This window comes from Euprymna scolopes, chromosome 31 (assembly GCF_053919585.1).
Source record: "Euprymna scolopes isolate OS-2025 chromosome 31, ASM5391958v1, whole genome shotgun sequence".
NCBI lineage: Eukaryota > Metazoa > Mollusca > Cephalopoda > Sepiida > Sepiolidae > Euprymna > Euprymna scolopes.
This window is the reverse complement of record NC_136512.1, coordinates 53,780,009-53,799,586: the sequence shown is the minus strand read 5'-3', so window position 1 is coordinate 53,799,586 and position 19,578 is coordinate 53,780,009. Positions and strand designations below refer to the sequence as shown.

The window sequence follows — 19,578 nt, the reverse complement described above, 5'->3', positions numbered from 1 at the left end:
AATGTATCACATGCATACACCATCCTTTAATGTATCACATGCATACACCATGCTTTAATGTAGCACATGCATACATCATGCTTTAATGTAGCACATGCATACATCATCCTTTAATGTATCACATGCATACATCATCCTTTAATGTATCACATGCATACATCATCCTTTAATGTATCACATGCATACACCATCCTTTAATGTATCACATGCATACATCATCCTTTAATGTAGCACATGCATACACCATCCTTTAATGTAGCACATGTATACATCATGCTTTAATGTATCACATGCATACATCATCCTTTAATGTATCACATGCATACACCATCCTTTAATGTATCACATGCATACATCATCCTTTAATGTATCACATGCATACACCATGCTTTAATGTAGCACATGCATACATCATGCTTTAATGTAGCACATGCATACATCATCCTTTAATGTATCACATGCATACATCATCCTTTAATGTATCACATGCATACACCATCCTTTAATGTATCACATGCATACATCATCCTTTAATGTAGCACATGCATACACCATCCTTTAATGTATCACATGCATACACCATGCTTTAATGTAGCACATGCATACATCATGCTTTAATGTAGCACATGCATACATCATCCTTTAATGTATCACATGCATACACCATCCTTTAATGTATCACATGCATACATCATCCTTTAATGTATCACATGCATACATCATGCTTTAATGTAGCACATGCATACATCATGCTTTAATGTAGCACATGCATACATCATGCTTTAATGTAGCACATGCATACATCATCCTTTAATGTAGCACATGCATACACCATGCTTTAATGTATCACATGCATACACCATGCTTTAATGTATCACATGCATACATCATCCTTTAATGTAGCACATGCATACACCATCCTTTAATGTATCACATGCATACATCATCCTTTAATGTATCACATGCATACACCATCCTTTAATGTATCACATGCATACACCATGCTTTAATGTAGCACATGCATACATCATCCTTTAATGTATCACATGCATACACCATCCTTTAATGTATCACATGCATACACCATGCTTTAATGTATCACATGTATACATCATCCTTTAATGTATCACATGCATACATCATCCTTTAATGTATCACATGCATACACCATCCTTTAATGTATCACATGCATACATCATCCTTTAATGTATCACATGCATACACCATCCTTTAATGTATCACATGCATACACCATGCTTTAATGTAGCACATGCATACATCATGCTTTAATGTAGCACATGCATACATCATCCTTTAATGTATCACATGCATACATCATCCTTTAATGTATCACATGCATACATCATCCTTTAATGTATCACATGCATACACCATCCTTTAATGTATCACATGCATACATCATCCTTTAATGTAGCACATGCATACACCATCCTTTAATGTAGCACATGTATACATCATGCTTTAATGTATCACATGCATACATCATCCTTTAATGTATCACATGCATACACCATCCTTTAATGTATCACATGCATACATCATCCTTTAATGTATCACATGCATACACCATGCTTTAATGTAGCACATGCATACATCATGCTTTAATGTAGCACATGCATACATCATCCTTTAATGTATCACATGCATACATCATCCTTTAATGTATCACATGCATACATCATCCTTTAATGTATCACATGCATACACCATCCTTTAATGTATCACATGCATACATCATCCTTTAATGTAGCACATGCATACACCATCCTTTAATGTATCACATGCATACACCATGCTTTAATGTAGCACATGCATACATCATGCTTTAATGTAGCACATGCATACATCATCCTTTAATGTATCACATGCATACACCATCCTTTAATGTATCACATGCATACATCATCCTTTAATGTATCACATGCATACATCATGCTTTAATGTAGCACATGCATACATCATGCTTTAATGTAGCACATGCATACATCATGCTTTAATGTAGCACATGCATACATCATCCTTTAATGTAGCACATGCATACACCATGCTTTAATGTATCACATGCATACACCATGCTTTAATGTATCACATGCATACATCATCCTTTAATGTAGCACATGCATACATCATGCTTTAATGTAGCACATGCATACATCATGCTTTAATGTAGCACATGCATACATCATCCTTTAATGTATCACATGCATACACCATCCTTTAATGTATCACATGCATACATCATCCTTTAATGTATCACATGCATACACCATGCTTTAATGTATCACATGTATACATCATGCTTTAATGTATCACATGCATACATCATCCTTTAATGTATCACATGCATACACCATCCTTTAATGTATCACATGCATACATCATGCTTTAATGTAGCACATGCATACATCATGCTTTAATGTAGCAATGCATACATCATCCTTTAATGTAGCACATGCATACACCATCCTTTAATGTATCACATGCATACACCATGCTTTAATGTATCACATGCATACATCATCCTTTAATGTATCACATGCATACATCATCCTTTAATGTAGCACATGCATACATCATGCTTTAATGTAGCACATGCATACATCATCCTTTAATGTATCACATGCATACACCATGCTTTAATGTATCACATGCATACACCATCCTTTAATGTATCACATGCATACACCATGCTTTAATGTAGCACATGCATACATCATGCTTTAATGTAGCACATGCATACATCATGCTTTAATGTAGCACATGCATACATCATGCTTTAATGTAGCACATGCATACATCATGCTTTAATGTAGCACATGTATGTATCATGCTTTAATGTATCACATGTATACATCATGCTTTAATGTATCACATGTATACATCATGCTTTAATGTATCACATGTATACATCATGCTTTAATGTAGCACATGTATACATCATGCTTTAATGTATCACATGTATACATCATGCTTTAATGTATCACATGTATACATCATGCTTTAATGTATCACATGTATACATCATGCTTTAATGTATCACATGTATACATCATGCTTTAATGTAGCACATGTATACATCATGCTTTAATGTAGCACATGTATACATCATGCTTTAATGTATCACATGTATACATCATGCTTTAATGTATCACATGTATACATCATGCTTTAATGTATCACATGTATACATCATGCTTTAATGTAGCACATGTATACATCATGTTTTAATGTATCACATGTATACATCATGCTTTAATGTAGCACATGTATACATCATGCTTTAATGTAGCACATGTATACACCATGCTTTAATGTAGCACATGTATACATCATGCTTTAATGTAGCACATGTATACATCATGCTTTAATGTAGCACATGTATACATCATGCTTTAATGTAGCACATGTATACATCATGCTTTAATGTATCACATGTATACATCATGCTTTAATGTAGCACATGTATACAGCTTGCCTTCCTTAAAATGAACTCTCTTATATGTAGCCCAAGATCATCTAATTTACATAAGATTGGGGAAAATTTGGATCAGTTCTTGAGTACAATTAACTGGGCATTATCATTTTAGTTCTATTTTTCAGCAGCTAAACTGTACAAGATGTGCTGACGTGAGCATTTTTGAAGCAAGTAACTCTCGCACTCGTTACAATTTTCTCTACACAAGTAAATTAAAAATACACATCGTGAGATCATGTCAAACAAAGGCTGATAAGATAATCAAGTTTGGTTTCTGAATCATTAATTACTATTTGTATGGGATTATAATGTATTATATTATAATGAGGCATAATCACATTGACACACCGGTTCCCACCAGATCACCAAAGTTAAGCAACGTTGAGCCTGGTCATTACTAAAATGGGTGACCAATTTGGGAAGTCCAGGGGCTGTATGTAGGTGGACGTTGACCCCTCCCTGCAAAAAATTGCAAAAAATGAACGTCGTCATCTCCCCTATCGAGGATATACATGCGACTGGGGACCGCTTGTGAATTTTATACTCCCATGAAACTTCCTCCTTCGGAGGAAGCTGGTTAAATCCTGAATAAGGTTGGTGCCGACTGCACACAAATTTTTATGGGATATCATTCGAGTATCTTTTTTGTTCTTTACAACCCCTTTCTTAAACAAGAAATACTTGCATCAGCTATCATTCAAGATGGGGTTGAGATGCCTTTTCCTTAATCTAATGAATACCAACATGTCGCTTTTTAATATTTGATTTATGATCTCCAACTACACACACATAATAAACACCACATACATAAAAACTTTACAAAAATAATTTTAAAGTTTCTGTTTCTTTCATTGACAACCAGCATTCAGAACTATAAAAGTTTATTTGATTTTGTTTTATGTCATATCAACCCTTTTTGGTTTATTCAATGTCCAATCTATTAATTTTCAAAAGTTTTTATGCTTAAAGTTTTTTATATCTTCAAAATTTTTATTCCTGATGTTTGGTTTGGTTGTTTTAAATAGGAAACTTGTTGTTTTTTTTTTTTGTTGAAGATTATTAAGTTTTGCAAAAGAAAAAAAAAACATCAATTTTTGAAAACATTATTTCATAAAATTAATTTGAAAATTTGAGAAAACAATAATATAATGAAATATTTTACTGAATAATTAAAATAGTTTTTTTCTTTCTGAGACTTTGGTGTAAGACACTGTTTTTTAAGACTTTTTGTCTAAAAAACAATTTTCTTTGAAAAAGGTGTCTTACGCTAAAAGTTTCAGAAAAAAAAAAGATTTTAATTATTTAACAAAAGTATTCATTATATGGTTTTCAAAAATTCCCAAATTAAATTTCCGAATTAACATCAATGTTTGGTGCATTTTAAGTCAAAAAGCTTCAAACAGTCTGATCTAGAAGCACTAGAACTGTACAGGCATTTAAAGCATCAATATTTTTATACAAATTGATATTCTTTGTATTTCAAATATCATCATCAAATGTCACCTTTTAAGTATGACATAAACCAAAGAAGCAATAGAATTTTCAGAGGAGAAATATTTTAAGTTATTATAAGTTAATCTGAAAGTGGACTTATTGTCAAATTGCAACAAACCTTGAGATTCCACTTTTCACTAATAATTGAATGATTGTCCAAGGGAAAATAATCATAATCTCATCTAGGTTGACCAGGACACTGTCTTTTGTCTTTTGTTTTTATTACAAATAATATTTACTTCTATTATGTCTATGTACTTATATAGTTCCACTGTTAAAGATCGTAGATCTTAGTGTCTTCAGATCTGATTTCAGTGTTATAAACCTTCCTCAATGAATAAGTTTTAGCGTTTAATTCTAAATTATCTTGATTCCTCAATTTTCAAAGAATACAAAATTAATTTTAAACCAGTTTCATTATCAATTTTGTGCTAATTTTTGAAATATGAATGCCATGAAATCTGAAGAACTTACCATGAGAAGATAATCCATAGGGCTTATTAATTACAATCAGATCATCTGCAAAAATTAAAAGAATTTATAATGAAACCATCATATACAATGCTCAGGTGTAACTCGTCAAAAGTGCATGTGTATGGAAGGAGACATTTAGTTTTGATGAATTTTGGGAAGTACAATGGTTTTAAATGGTGCAGAGGCTTCGCAGCAACAATTGATACAGGCATCAGCCATTTTGTAGTGTGAAAAAATTTGTAGCATGTTATGGGAGCTGTGCTGTTTATTGACTCGTTCACATGTCATATGTTAGATACATAGAAATCAAAACGGTTCTAAAGTTTGTTGCTGATGGTTAATAATTTTATGGATTTTAACTAATTCAGTTGGTAGACATCAGAGTTTCAATGAATCCAATCCCAGGAAAACAAGACATTCAGAGTATCTGATGGAGTATTTGCTTGATTAAATGTTTTTGAATAATTTTCAGGTTGTCAATGTTCTGAGCAAAATCAGGGTTCTAGACTGATGATGTAAATTCTAAGCGTGATCGCACCATAGCTGTATACAATTTTAAATAAGTAGAGAGTGGCTAACAACAGTTTTGTTAAGTAATGTAATGGCATTCTCAGTCTTCTTGACCATGTTATGTACTTTGTTGAATGAGAATCACTGAAGACATTAATGCCCAGGTCAGATTCACAAGAAAACTTCTGGATATTGATGTTGTGGAAGGAGTATATAAATGTCGGATTTCTCCCCCAAAATGATACACTTGTCCACAGCTATGAAATAAATCTTTATACAATAGAACCATAGGATACGTTTTTCTCAGGTTACAATGTGGAATATGATATTTTTCTGGCTCCTGGTTACGGTATTTTCTCCACCTTATGGTGTTATTTATAATGTTATTTGATTATACACATGTGTATTATTGTTACTAATTTTTAATGCTGTATCCCGTCGGGTTCTACTGTATTTGCAACAAGCACAAGATTGCTGGCCTGAGAGTGGCTGTCATGCCTTACTAGCTCAGCAGTATCCCTTTAAAAACATTGAGAAAACTTTTTAAGCCAATGATATTAAAATTGCTGCCTCACAATGGCTGTGGCTTCATTTAAGCTATTCATATCCATGTTGCTGAGGCCAAATTGTAAACGAATATATCCTGCACCTTTACTCCTGCCAATTCAATGACAGTTGTCTGCCTCGTCACACCATACAATGATGCAGTCAAATGAGATTTCAATACTCAAGCTTGAAAGAGGGATGGCTGCACACTAGGGCTATACCAATTATAAAATTGGCCGATTAATAGGTTTTCTAATGCAAATTTTGTTGTCCAAAATGATATTAATATTAATTATTTTGTAAATGAAAACAAGTTAACTCCCTTTTTTGCTTGCCAGTGAAAATTTATCGAAGATACATGCATCATCTACACCATATTATCAAATAAGGCATGATGTGATGTTAACATGTAGACTTTTACAATTTCCTTCCTTTCTCTTCCTATCAAATATTATTTTTTTACTTTAAATCATTGTCAAAAAAAAATTAATTCATCTTTCAGTTTTCATGTTAAGGAATTGTACGGTAAATTGCGACGATGTGCAAACTGAAAATAAAGCATTCTTCATCAGTCATACTCTTGTTCCTCGTTTTTTAAGTCTTGCTATCATTGCATATATATTTTTATTTTTCTGGTTTACATAATGTATATTTTGTTGAGATAAATTACTAATTAGATATCAGACATAAGTAATTTAAATATGTAAAAATTAACTAAATATACACAACAACCTTCAACCAGTATGGCAACCAGTTTCTGCTTGAAGAATTTTAATGTCAATCCCAAGAACAAGAATACAGCTGCTCGCAAATTATGTCAATCTATCACATCAAAAGGGGGCAGATCAGCAAACTTTTTTACAATGACTAATATGTTAAACCATCTTAGAAATGTTCATTAAGAAGAAGAAGCAAAAGTTGGAGATAAAAAAGGAAGCACAATGAATATTCAGGGACAGACATTTCAGGAATAAGTAGGAATAACTAATAACTAAAGAATAACTACGAGCCTCCATAAAAACTACTATAGAATCAATATTGGCCAAAAAGAAAATTTGGAATATTAATGACCACAGGTCACAAGAGATCCATTATCTGATAAGAGAAATGATTGCTGTTGATATTCAACCATATTCTGTAACATCTGACATTGAATTTAATAGGCTTGTTGCAAAACTTTGTTCAAATTACAGCATTCCATTAAATAAGTACTTTACTGTAAAATAATTTTTGATATATTTATAAAAGTAAAATATAAATTCAACTGTCTCTTGCTGAAATTAGCAGCATTTTATGAATTACAAACACTTGGACAGCTACATCAGATAATGCTCATTGATTTACAAATGACTTTGAACACTGCAGAGCTGTTCTTAAGAGTTCTATTCCCTGGTGCACACACAGGTACAAGAATAAATGGAGAATTGCAAAATGTTCTTCAATAAAGTTTTCTTAGTCTTGCAGGATTCAGGAACAAATATGGTCACTAGTGTCAGAGAATGTGATTCAGAATAACTATCATTCATTGTAACTAAGGTTGTGAAGACAAATATTACATCATTTAACAGAAATACAGTTTCTCACTTTAATCGCTTTCTATTAGCAATTAACAAATTAAATGAAATACAGGATCAGCTTAGTTTGGAAAAACAAACTCATTCAAGATGTGACCACATTGTGGAATTCAACATATATGCTGAAAATAAATTAAGAACAATGAAAGGCTCTTGTAATGTGAGCTGCTGATAAGATTCCTACCTTGACAACTTACCAATTGTGATGTGTTTGAAAAAAAATATCCAGTTCCTGAGTCCATTTGAAGAAATCATCAAAGAAAAACATCATAGAATTCAACAATATCAATACCTACAAATTTAGCTGTGAGGTTATTTCTATCTATTTAGCATTCATTATTAGATAGTTTTTTTTATTTTAAAGTGATATTTTTTTAGCTCTTTACATGAAGTGGCTTCATGCTTTGTCTGGAGCAAATTCCATAAAAGAATTGTGCTTCCAAAAATAATATACACAAATATATGTATTTAATTTTGTGACAATGATAAATCTACTGACAATGACACACACCTATGGCAGAACTTTGAAGATCATTGATGATCAAGAGCTTTCTGATTTTCTCTCTTATGACCTGAAGCACATGATGCAATAGGGGAAAAAGTAGCTTGTTACTTTTAATACATTTAAAACTAAGGTTCTCTCCTTTCATCAGCAATGCTCGGATCCTCACTAGATGAAATCAATGCCTTTATTCTTAAAAGTTTTAATAAGCTGCTAAGATTGATCTCCACTCCAGTCCTGAAATAAAAAAATTACATCAAATCTGTTGTTAATATTGCTGCTCCAGGAAGTACTTCACTTCTAATGCAATCCCCTACCAGTATAAGAGTCACATACACCATAAGATGGAGCACTGTTGCCACATCTGGGGTGGGGAGGCACTCAGCGCATACTTAGCTGCACTTCACAATCCAGTGAGGAATGATCTTTTTTCTTCTCTACACAATCTTTCTCACAAAAGCGACATTGCTAGTTATTATTTTTTTCATGATGAGTGCTTCACTGAGCACAAATCTCTGGTCAGATTCCTGATAAAATATTCACAAAAAAACTTGTCTAGCTACAACCATTGTAAACAATTTTCCTTTCTCCGGCTCTCTATCTAAAACTAAATAGTACTTCCATAAACAAAGTTTCTTTCCAAGAACTTTCTATCTGTAGAACACAATACCACAAAATTGCTTTTAAGCTGACTATAACATGGTCGTTTTTAAGTCTAATGTTAACAGATTCTCATTGAGCTGTCCATTTAAATAATTAAGCTTTAATCATTTCACCCATCGTTTCCAATCCTCTCAAGTTGTTGTTCATCAATAGCTGACAATCTCATTAAGCCTTACCCTTTAGTGGTCTATAGGTCTTGATAAGGGATAACACATTAATAAAAAACAAATTCAAACAAAAAATATATTTGAACTATTGCTAAGAAATGAGTACATAAAAAAGAAATGAATGCTCAACATCATAAAATAACACATTAATAGAATTATTGCTTACTTTTGTTGTAAATTATTCGACTTTTCAGATGATTTGCTATTTCATATGTCGTCAATTGACTCAGGTCATTCACTTGATCCTTTAAAATTCGGAAACCTTTACTGTCAACTTGCGGTCCTAAAAAGATTGTAAAACAGAAATTTCAAAATCAAATTCCTTCAAATATTAAATTAAAAAGAATTTAAAAACAAAACCTAAAGTTAATGCTGATCAGGTAAAAAAAAACAAACAATAGAATTACAAAAAAAACAAAACAAAAAAACAATAGAATTACAAAAAAAAAAAAACAGAATTACAAAAAAAAACAATAGAATTACAAAAAAAACAAAAAACAATAGAATTACAAAAAAAAACAATAGAATTACAAAAAAAAACAAAAAAAAACAATAGAATTACAAAAAAAAAAAACAAAAAAAAAACAATAGAATTACAAAATAAAACAAAAAAACAATTACAAAAAAACAAAAAACAATAGAATTACAAAAAAACAAACAAAAAAACAATAGAATTACAAAAAAAACAAACAAAAAAACAATAGAATTACAAAAAACAACAACAAAAAAACAATAGAATTACAAAAAAAAAACAAAAAAAAAAACAATAGAATTACAAAAAAAAAAACCCCAAAAAACGAGAAATGGCTTCATCTAATAATTATTGTTTCCATTATTAATTTTCATTTAACAAAATGACTTTGCATTTGTAAGGATTTTTCACTTGCAGTTTGTAAAGATTTTTCACTGCAGTTTGAGTTCTACAATATAAAATTTGACTTCTGGATCAATAGCATATAAGGCAAATCATCTGTTTATTTCCAATAAATTTTAAAAGATTATAATTCGATAGCTAATTGTACTACCAAATTGTATATTATGGTTTATGTTTTACAAAAGTCTTATCTGGGTCTTATTTCTGTATAAAGTTTTCCCCAAAGTTATGCCATGAAAACATTACTAACCATGAAAACTATTTTATCCGGTTGAAATTTTGCGTGTTATCAAAGAACATCAGATCCATACATCCAATTTGGGAAATAAACACAAGTTGAAATTCTGTTAAAATTTCTAACCAAACTTTTCATGGCCAAGATCAAAGGGCATAAAAGATGCAGGACTTCATTAATTAAAATATGGGCCAAGTAGTGAGTCGATGATGAACAGAACCAAAGTTATCACCAAAAATGTAATTTCATCTTTTCAAAGACTTAGATATCCCAAAATTAAATCAATTCTAAGTTAGACCATGACTGATATTTGACCAAGTTTAGTGATGATTGGTTAAGCGATGTGAATGTAAAGTCATACACAAACAAATGTAATGAGAAACTCAACTGAAAAAATAACCTCTGCCTTGATGGAAGTAATAAAATTTTAGATATGGAGGAGTATAAGAAGGCTATAGCAATGCAGGGAACCAGGTGTTGTATTGGTGTGATGTATGAACAAAAATGGACATTCTTTGGCCCCTTTCCTTTTGAAAAAGAGATGATATTCTAGAAATATTAAGACCTCCACTTTCCTTTTGAAAAAGAGATTCTCGAAATATTAAGACCTCCACCATCCTGGTTACATTAAACAGTAAGTTCATGTTTACTGATTTGTATTGTGTTTATCTTGAAAAATAAATGGATATGCGAAGATAAAAAAATAACAAAAACAAATAAGACCTTCTTTCATTTGTCCATTTTTGTTCATACATCACATCAATACAACAGCCGGTTCCTTGCATTGCAATAGCCATTTTATACTCCTCCATATCTATTTACCAGCAATGCTTCAAATAAACTACCTTTCTGTTATAATAAAATTTTGTTTTGGGATATCTACTTCTAATTTATGCTTTAATCTTTAGGAATCAAAATGATCTTTTAAATCTGCATTTTATAGGGGTGGTGGTGACTATGTATACTTTAACATTCATTATTTATCGAAAATAATGTTTAATGATAATACCTCCCCCCCCCACTAACATTTGTTTCATCAGAAGTTTTGAATAAAAAAGAAAAGTTCATTCTTCCAATAGAAAAGAGTAAACAAACATTTTTTTCACACTCATTAATATGTACTATATATGTCTATAGTAATAACATCCTTTTGTTTCTTCTGACCTTTATGTGATCGTTGTCATTTATTATATTTGGTTTAACATCTGGTTTACACGTTGGCATGCATTAGGGATCTAGAAGTGTAAGCCATGTTTAGTTTCAGAACAATTTCCGATGGTTAGTTGTTCTACACAAGTCCTGGAGGTGACTGATTCTCAGTAGACAGTTCTCGAGTTGGAATTCAGTGCAAAAGATTCTTCCTATGTTGACACGAAGAAAACATATGCAAAGTTGCTACAGAAAAGTTTAATATTTATGGAGCAATTCTGGTTTCTGATTGGTTGGTAGCAGAACGTGAATTAATTTGATTCGTCAGTTCCTAGCAGCATCGTTTATAAATAGAATCTCCCGACTGTGCGGGATCATATCCCATTATAGAGCAAAAATATTGCAACAAGGGATGTGTTTTGTAATGCGTTGAGTTCCAGATCACAAGGATAGTCAATCATTGATTTATTTAACAATGTGGTCATAAATATTATAGTTGTGGCTTAGAGTATACCTTCTCTTCTCCTTATGGTGCTCTTTTGAGATAATCACTAAGGGAGTAACACGAAACTGGAACTAACATTAATGTGAGCACTAATGCTTGACCAGCCCAGAACATATTGCCTATGATCAAGATTACCATTAGAAGGGGAAGTTACTCGGTTTCACTGACCTGTCTCTTAGATTTCAGTAGCCAGAGGTCATATTTTTCTGGGGAAGTCTTAGACCATCTACATTGTGACCTGGACTCGTTGGAAGATGTGGCTCTAGATGTGGTCTCTTTTGTGGGAAAGAGGCACCACTGGTTTAAACAGTTAATGGCTGTGGTTGATTTGTTCTTGGGTGCTGCCCCTCAAGTTCCAATTCTTATCGACAATCAGCTAGATCTTACTGACAAGGTTCCTGTTTTGCTTCTAGTTTGAAAGAATCTCCAGGACTTGGGCTTGGATCTGGCAACAAAGATTACAAGTGGATCTGTTCGCCTTTGTGATCTGATGGGGGTGGATCTCCTGTAGCATATGTACCCTATTAAGATAGTGGAGTGTATACATGGAACTACTTGGGAAACCCCAGCTGGTATAGTCTCCTTTGCGGACACAAGACAACCAAATGAAGCCTTTCACCGAATTCTCCAAGAACCAAAGCTATGACCAAATTGTCAGGTTTCCTTGCAATGACTCACTTGTCAATAATGTGATGAATCCCTGTCCTTCTTATGTTGATCCTTTTTCAGATATTTTTGAGAATAACCGAATGGATAGGGGTTTGGAGTGGATGTTCAGCCTCGAGTCGCTTGGGCTTCCCAAATCCGGTGATTCTAACTATGATGAAATAATGTTGAAGGAGTTTTGTTCTTTTTTTACACAGGCATCACCACATTATCAAGGCCAAGATGCCACTGGAGGATAAGGGTTAAAGAGTGTACAGTAGAAATTGGACAATATAGTAATCATTAGTAATGAAAATTCGGTAAATTTGTTAACATATGGAACGGCTCATCAAAAACTTATTTACGTTAGACTTGAAGACAACCATATTGTCAGCCAGAAAGCAGGAAAACGGAAGACAATTCCACAGGCGTGCAGTTCTAAGAAAGAAGCTTTGTTCATGGAATCTACGTTTAGGTTTAGGGAGAGATAAAGAGTGGGAGGGAATTATTGATAGTGTTTTCAGCTAGACGAGTGTTTCTTGTGCAAGTTTGGTGAAGGGGGACCATAGACTGAAGCTCAGTTGAACACTTTCCATGAAAATAACGATACATTAGAGACAAACTTGCAACATCCCCTCTGCGAGACAGAGGCTGCAGAGAAGAGAAAAGGACATCTCCTATGAGGCTACGAAGTCTATTTTGAACTCTATCAAGGCAGGACAAGTCCTTTCTAGCAGCTCCTGCCCAAATGTGGCAACAGTATTCCATCCTTGGACGTACCTGGCTCTTATATAGATATATACATTTCAATGTAACATTTTTATTCAGCTCGAAAACCATACCGTGTTTACCGATGTATTAGAAAATTCAAGATGGCGTCTGACTCTCTCTTTAACACAGTAAGTTTGAGAAAAGGTGTTATAAATAAAAAACTGGATAAAATACTGCTTGCTAAAAAACTAGCTCAATATAAGTTACCATGACATAGGTTGACATATATTCGGCGGGTTTTTAATAGTATTTTGTCTAGTTCTTTATTTATAACATCTTTTCCCAAACTTACCGTGTTAAAGAGGGAATGAGGCGCCATTTTGAATTTTCCAATACATCGGTAAACACTGTATGTTGTTCGAGCTGAATAAACATGCTACATTGAATAAAAACCCGAAAAATATATCCAGTTAGGTAGAAAAGTAACTTATCTTGCCTTTGATAACATTTATTTGTTATATATTTGTTTTTTGACAACTTTTTCGAATCTGTGTGTACAGTAATACAAACCCATTTTTTGTGTTTTTATTCAATGTAACATGTTTATTCAGCTCGAAAAACATGCCGTGTTTACCGATGTATTGGAAAATTCAAGATGGCGTCTGATTCTCTCTTTAACACGGTAAGTTTGGGAAAAGATGTTATAAATAATAAACTAGAAAAAATACTATTAAAAACTCACCGAATATATGTCAACTTATGTCACGGTAACATATATTGAGCGAATTTCTAACAGTATTTTGTCTAGTTTATTATTTATAACACCTTTTCCCGAACTTACCGTGTTAAAGAGAGAGTTGGGTGCCATTTTGAATTTTCCAATACATCGGTAAACACTGTATGTTTTTCGAGCTGAATAACATGTTACAGTGAATAAAAACACGAAAATTATATCCAGTTTGGTAGAAAAGTAACTTATCTTGCCTTTGGTAACATCTATTTGCTATATATTTGTGGGTTTGTATTACTGTACACATAGATTCGAAAAAGTTGTCAAAAAACAAATATATAACAAATAAATGTTATCAAAGGCAAGATAAGTTACTTTTCTACCAAACTGGATACATTTTTCGTGTTTTTATTCAATGTAACATGTTTATTAAGCTCGAAAACCATACAGTGTTTACCGATGTATTGGATCATTCAAGATGACGTCTGATTCTCTCTTTAACACGGTAAGTTTGGGAAAAGGTGTTATAAATAAAAACCCGGTTAAAATACTGTTAAAAACTCGCTCAATTTTTAATAGTATTTTCTATAGTTTTATTTTTATTTATAACACCTTTTCCCAAACTTACGGTGTTAAAGAGGGTGTGAGACGCCATCTTGAATTTTCCAATACATCGGTAAACACTGTATGTTTTTCGAGCTGAATAAATATGTTACATTGAACAAAAACACAAAAGATATATCCAGTTAGGTAGAAAAGTAACTTATCTTGCCTTTGATAACATTTATTTGTTATATATTTGTTTTTTGACAACTTTTTCGAATCTATGTGTACAGTAATACAAACCCAAAAGAGTTGTCGAACTTTGCCGGGACTTGACTGCGAGACTGCCTTTATTTATTATTTTTTTTTACTAAAATCAAACCAAACTTACCTTCTTTTTTTCTTTTGATTTCACGGCGAATTTCCTGCGATGCTTCAAACGCATTTTGATACTTAGGAGCGTGTGTGAAACTGTGTTTTGTAGTAGAATCTTGGTGTTCGACCCTCTGGGGAGTTTCTGGAGTTGAAGCGCGTGCGCGTGGGTTCTCCTCAGAAAAATCCAAATTGTTTTCTGTGGCACCTGAAAGATTTGTTTCATAAGAATCACTTTTATCTGACGTGCGAGGAAAATAATGAGATTCAATAAAATTGGCATCATGCGTAAATTCTTCAGAAGTTGAAGGATTATTTTTTAAGCTAGATGATTGAAAGTGATCATACGTAGAGTTTTCTGCTTCCAAATAAACAGTGCCGAAAAGATTAGGATTTTCTACATTTTCTCCATAATTACCAAAATATTGAGAATTTATATATTCCATATCTTCTTCGAGAATAATCTTTGGATTGATATCTGCACTCTTTACTGAATTTGCATTATTATCAACAATGGTAGAAGTTTGCGATTTCTCATTTAAACTTTGTTGGAAATACATTTCACTGAAATAATCCATCTCGCCGCCACTTTGTTCCGGTCCTCTTGCAGTTTCTTGCGATTGTTTTATTTTAGGCGAAGAAATACTCTCGACTTTGGACGGGACAGTATTTTGCCAGTCAAATCGGATTTTCCCAAATTTAGTGTTAACATATTTTTCCACATTCAGCTGAAGATTTTTCGATAAGTGTTTGCTTAAAAGTTCTTCCTTGGATGAACCAGTTTCATTTAAAGAAGAATCGTTCGACAGAAAAGTTTGGTTTTTATTAAATAAATCGCTTTCTGTGATTCCAAAGAAATCACCTTCTCCGTCGTGGGGTGGGTTAATTGTATCGTCATGAATGTTGGACATCGCAAAACATTGCTGAGGAAGTTGACAACATTTGACCTTAAGAAAATGTACAGTATTTATGTAGCTATGGAAACCGAACACTCGTCTCGATAACATCGTAATTATTTTACAAACAAATGTTTTTTATGGTCGATAAGTATAACAGTGATTGTAACGCGATATTCTTTTACCATGTCATTGGAAACATTTAGATTGTGCGATATGAGATTTTCACGCCGGTCATGCTGTTTGGATAGATGGAGTTTTGTTAACCTCTTTCGCTGAAGAGCAAACACAGGGGACGTAATTCATATGCGTTAATCTTTCTTATTTCGATGTACCAGCGGGTAGAAATCTGGAGAGATTTACTAAATCTTAATCACATAATTAAAATAATAAAATTAATGTCCATTTTTAGAGGTAAATAAAAATACCGTCGAGAAACCCCCGTCAGCTCATTACAAAAGTTAAAAACCAACTCATCACAATTAAAAATTAAAAAAAAAAATCTTATAAAAAAATATATTTTACATCTTAATCATTTTTGTTCACTACAAAATTTCCCTATTTGTTTGCCTCGCCTCCCCACGAGGGAAAAGTTATACATAATGTGGGAAAATTCATCTTTCCAAAAAGAGGCACTCTGGATTGAGATAACAAAGAATATTGCCTCAGTCTAAAAGGATTTCTCTTTCACTGACCAAGCACAAAAAGATGAAGTGTAGTCACAGAACACATGCTAAATTTTGCTTGAAAAAAAAAAAAGAAGAAAAATAAAACCTAGAAAACTTGTTAATTTTTTATTTCTTCTACTACTACTACTACTACTACTACTACTACTACAGCATCATCTGCTTTTCCAACTATACTGACATGCGGAAGTTCAAGTGTAATGTGAACAGACATCTTACTGCCCAACTCCCTACATTGTACCCCTGTAGCTTATGTCCCTCATAATAGCCCCCTACATCAAAGTGGCAATGTGTCTTGTTAATAATAATAATATTCTGATACCGTTTAGATACTTTATCAGCTTCCATGCCTATTAAAAAAAAAAAAAAATGAGATTGTCAATCCCCAAAATTGATGTAGCTGACTACCAAAAATGAAAATTTTACAAATTTATTGTTCCAATATATAAATAAACTTAACATCATAAAGAGAATAAATAATATCACAGTTATCTTCAGGCTAGAATCAAAATGTAGTATCTGTCCACAGTTTGATTATACCAAGAGACAAGATATTCTTTACCGGTTTCTAGTGATCTAATAGAAAGTAAAAATTGTCAGCCCCCCCCCCCGGTCTCTATCTCTTGCCCCTCTCCCTCTCTCGTCTCGGTCATTCACTTCTAGTCTCTATTGAGCATCTTTTTTCTAGCCCACCTACCATTCAAAAACACTGTTATTTGCCCCTTTATTAATACAATTTGCTTACCTTTACAAGTGGCTAAAACGAGTCTTAGCTGGGAGATTTTTTTGCTTACCATCCTTTTGAGTCAAATTTGGATTCCATGTGAGAGGTCCAGTTAAGTAAAAAACTGGTTTGGTAGATTCTAGTTCTGGCTCAGAAAAACTTGTTGAGGTGTGGTGGATGTATTATATATATATCCCCCAGTCGTACAAAATAGGAAAAATGAATTGTTTTGAGGAAGAAACGAACAACGTGTTAAATTGAAATAAACGAACTAGAATTTATTTTGTGAAGAAACAAATGAAAGAAAAGGGTACAGCACGTGTTTAGTTTGGCGTGCGTCTCTCGCTGTTAACTGGTGAGAAGGAAAGTCTATTGTTGTAGAGAGAGAGAGTGAGAAAGTCAATCCAGTTTGGCGTGCATCTCTTGCTGTTAGCTGGTGAGAGGGAAAGTCTATTGTTGTAAAGAGAGAGAGAGAGAGAGAGAAAGTCAATCCAGGCCATGGAGATAAAAAGCGTGTAAGGTGTACGTACTGTCTGTTGATTCTTGTCCCCACACATAGTAGTAGGTGACGTGAGGCACGCGGGCGTGCGCGCCCCGAAAGGGACTGGTTGGTCTGTCGACCTCTTAGGTCGGGAGCCGAATTGAAAAGAAGGAAGCAGCTTATGTCTCTTGCTTTTATAGTTGTTTCCGGTGGTCTTTTGCGCATGTGTGGATTTCCTTCAAAGGGGAAGTGACGTTGCCCATGTGTGTGTACGTGTGTGTACATGTGTGCACGTTAGCGTGTGTGTGTATGCACGTGAGTGTGAGTGTATGTACGCGAACTTGAATATATCTAGGTGTGTGTATGTGCACGTGTATGTTTGTGTGCGCATACGTGTATGACAAGAAAAATGTGAACGCGTGTTTTTGTGTGAGACTAGAAAGGGCTCGCACAAACTCCTGCTGCATAAGAGACAAGATCTCATTCTAACATTTAAAACAAGTTTATTGAGATGCTTTTGTTAACATGTAAAGAAAAAAAAGGAATGAAAGAGAAGGGTGTTAGTTAAAGAATACATTCATGAGTATGAATAAAAACAAAAGGTTAAAAAGTCCACATGATGTTAAATAAATGTCCTATTAATAAGGAAGAGACGCATACTTTATTAAGCCTCCAACTCACCAATGGTATGATAATTCTCCCAAGTAAAGTAGTGTCTTTTATAAAGATTGACACTTACCTGTCTCAAAGGTATTTCTATGTAAACTTTAAAATAGTCTGCTATCATCTATTAATTCATCTATGGAGTTAGATAAACTTTCTATTACATCCAATTATAATTATAATGCTGAATGAATATCGCCCATTTTCTCGCCACGTATTATACATACATTTGGAAGGACAAGTCCATGGATGGATATATACTTATGTCGACAGATTTGAGAAGGGTTTTGGAAACACTTTCAGGGGTGCTTCACCCAACACCAGGAGTTTGGCAACTATTTAACTGTCTCACCATCTTAATGCAACTGGTTATGTAGACTTGGTTGCAGATTGTGAGGTTTTGGTTGCATCAAAGCAGGTTGTTTCCAGCAAGCTGCCAGAATTGATAATCAGCCTTAAAAATTAGAAAGTTTATTGTATATTTTTTATATGGATTCTGAAAATCATTAATTTGATCAGGAATCGATCTCTAGTCAAGTGATGAAGAATGGGATCCAAATGCTGAAGAAGATGGACAAGTATGTTGGGGACGAACTTGATGATTACAAACCCATGATTCTTCTAAACACAGAATTAATGATTTGGGCAAGGATCTTATAAAACCGTTTGCAGGTTGTCAGGAAGGATTTGATTGAGCCTGATCAGAACTATGGTGTAAAGAGATCAATCAAGAACAATTTGTATCAGGTTCAAACAATAATAGAGCGGAGTGCTGCTCAATTTGGATCAGTCTGAAACTTTCATCAGGGTCGGCTAAGTCATCTATTTTAGAAACCACCAAAGTTAGAATTGGACTTCTGCAAAAAACATGTCCATTCTGTACTGATGCAAGTAAATGGAATGCATTTGCTGTTTCTTGTCAGTCTATAAAAGCTTAT

At 33.4% G+C, this 19,578-nt stretch overlaps 1 protein-coding gene across 2 annotated transcripts in view; it reads right to left on the bottom strand.

Annotated features, from left to right (window-relative positions):
• The window catches only part of LOC145255748 (uncharacterized), a 50,613-nt gene extending 34,243 nt beyond the window's left edge, over window positions 1–16,370 (bottom strand). For both annotated transcript variants that reach the window (XR_013863899.1, XM_080114393.1), the window contains exons 1-3: window positions 15,210–16,370; window positions 9,593–9,709; window positions 5,465–5,509 (exon numbers count right to left, since the gene is read on the bottom strand). Coding sequence is in view for 1 of the 2 variants with exons in the window: in XM_080114393.1 (XP_079970519.1) it covers window positions 5,465–5,509; window positions 9,593–9,709; window positions 15,210–16,197 (1,150 nt within the window). In the remaining variant the exon portion in view is untranslated. The remainder of the gene's footprint in view (window positions 1–5,464; window positions 5,510–9,592; window positions 9,710–15,209) is intronic.
• Between the last annotated feature and the right edge of the window lie 3,208 nt (window positions 16,371–19,578).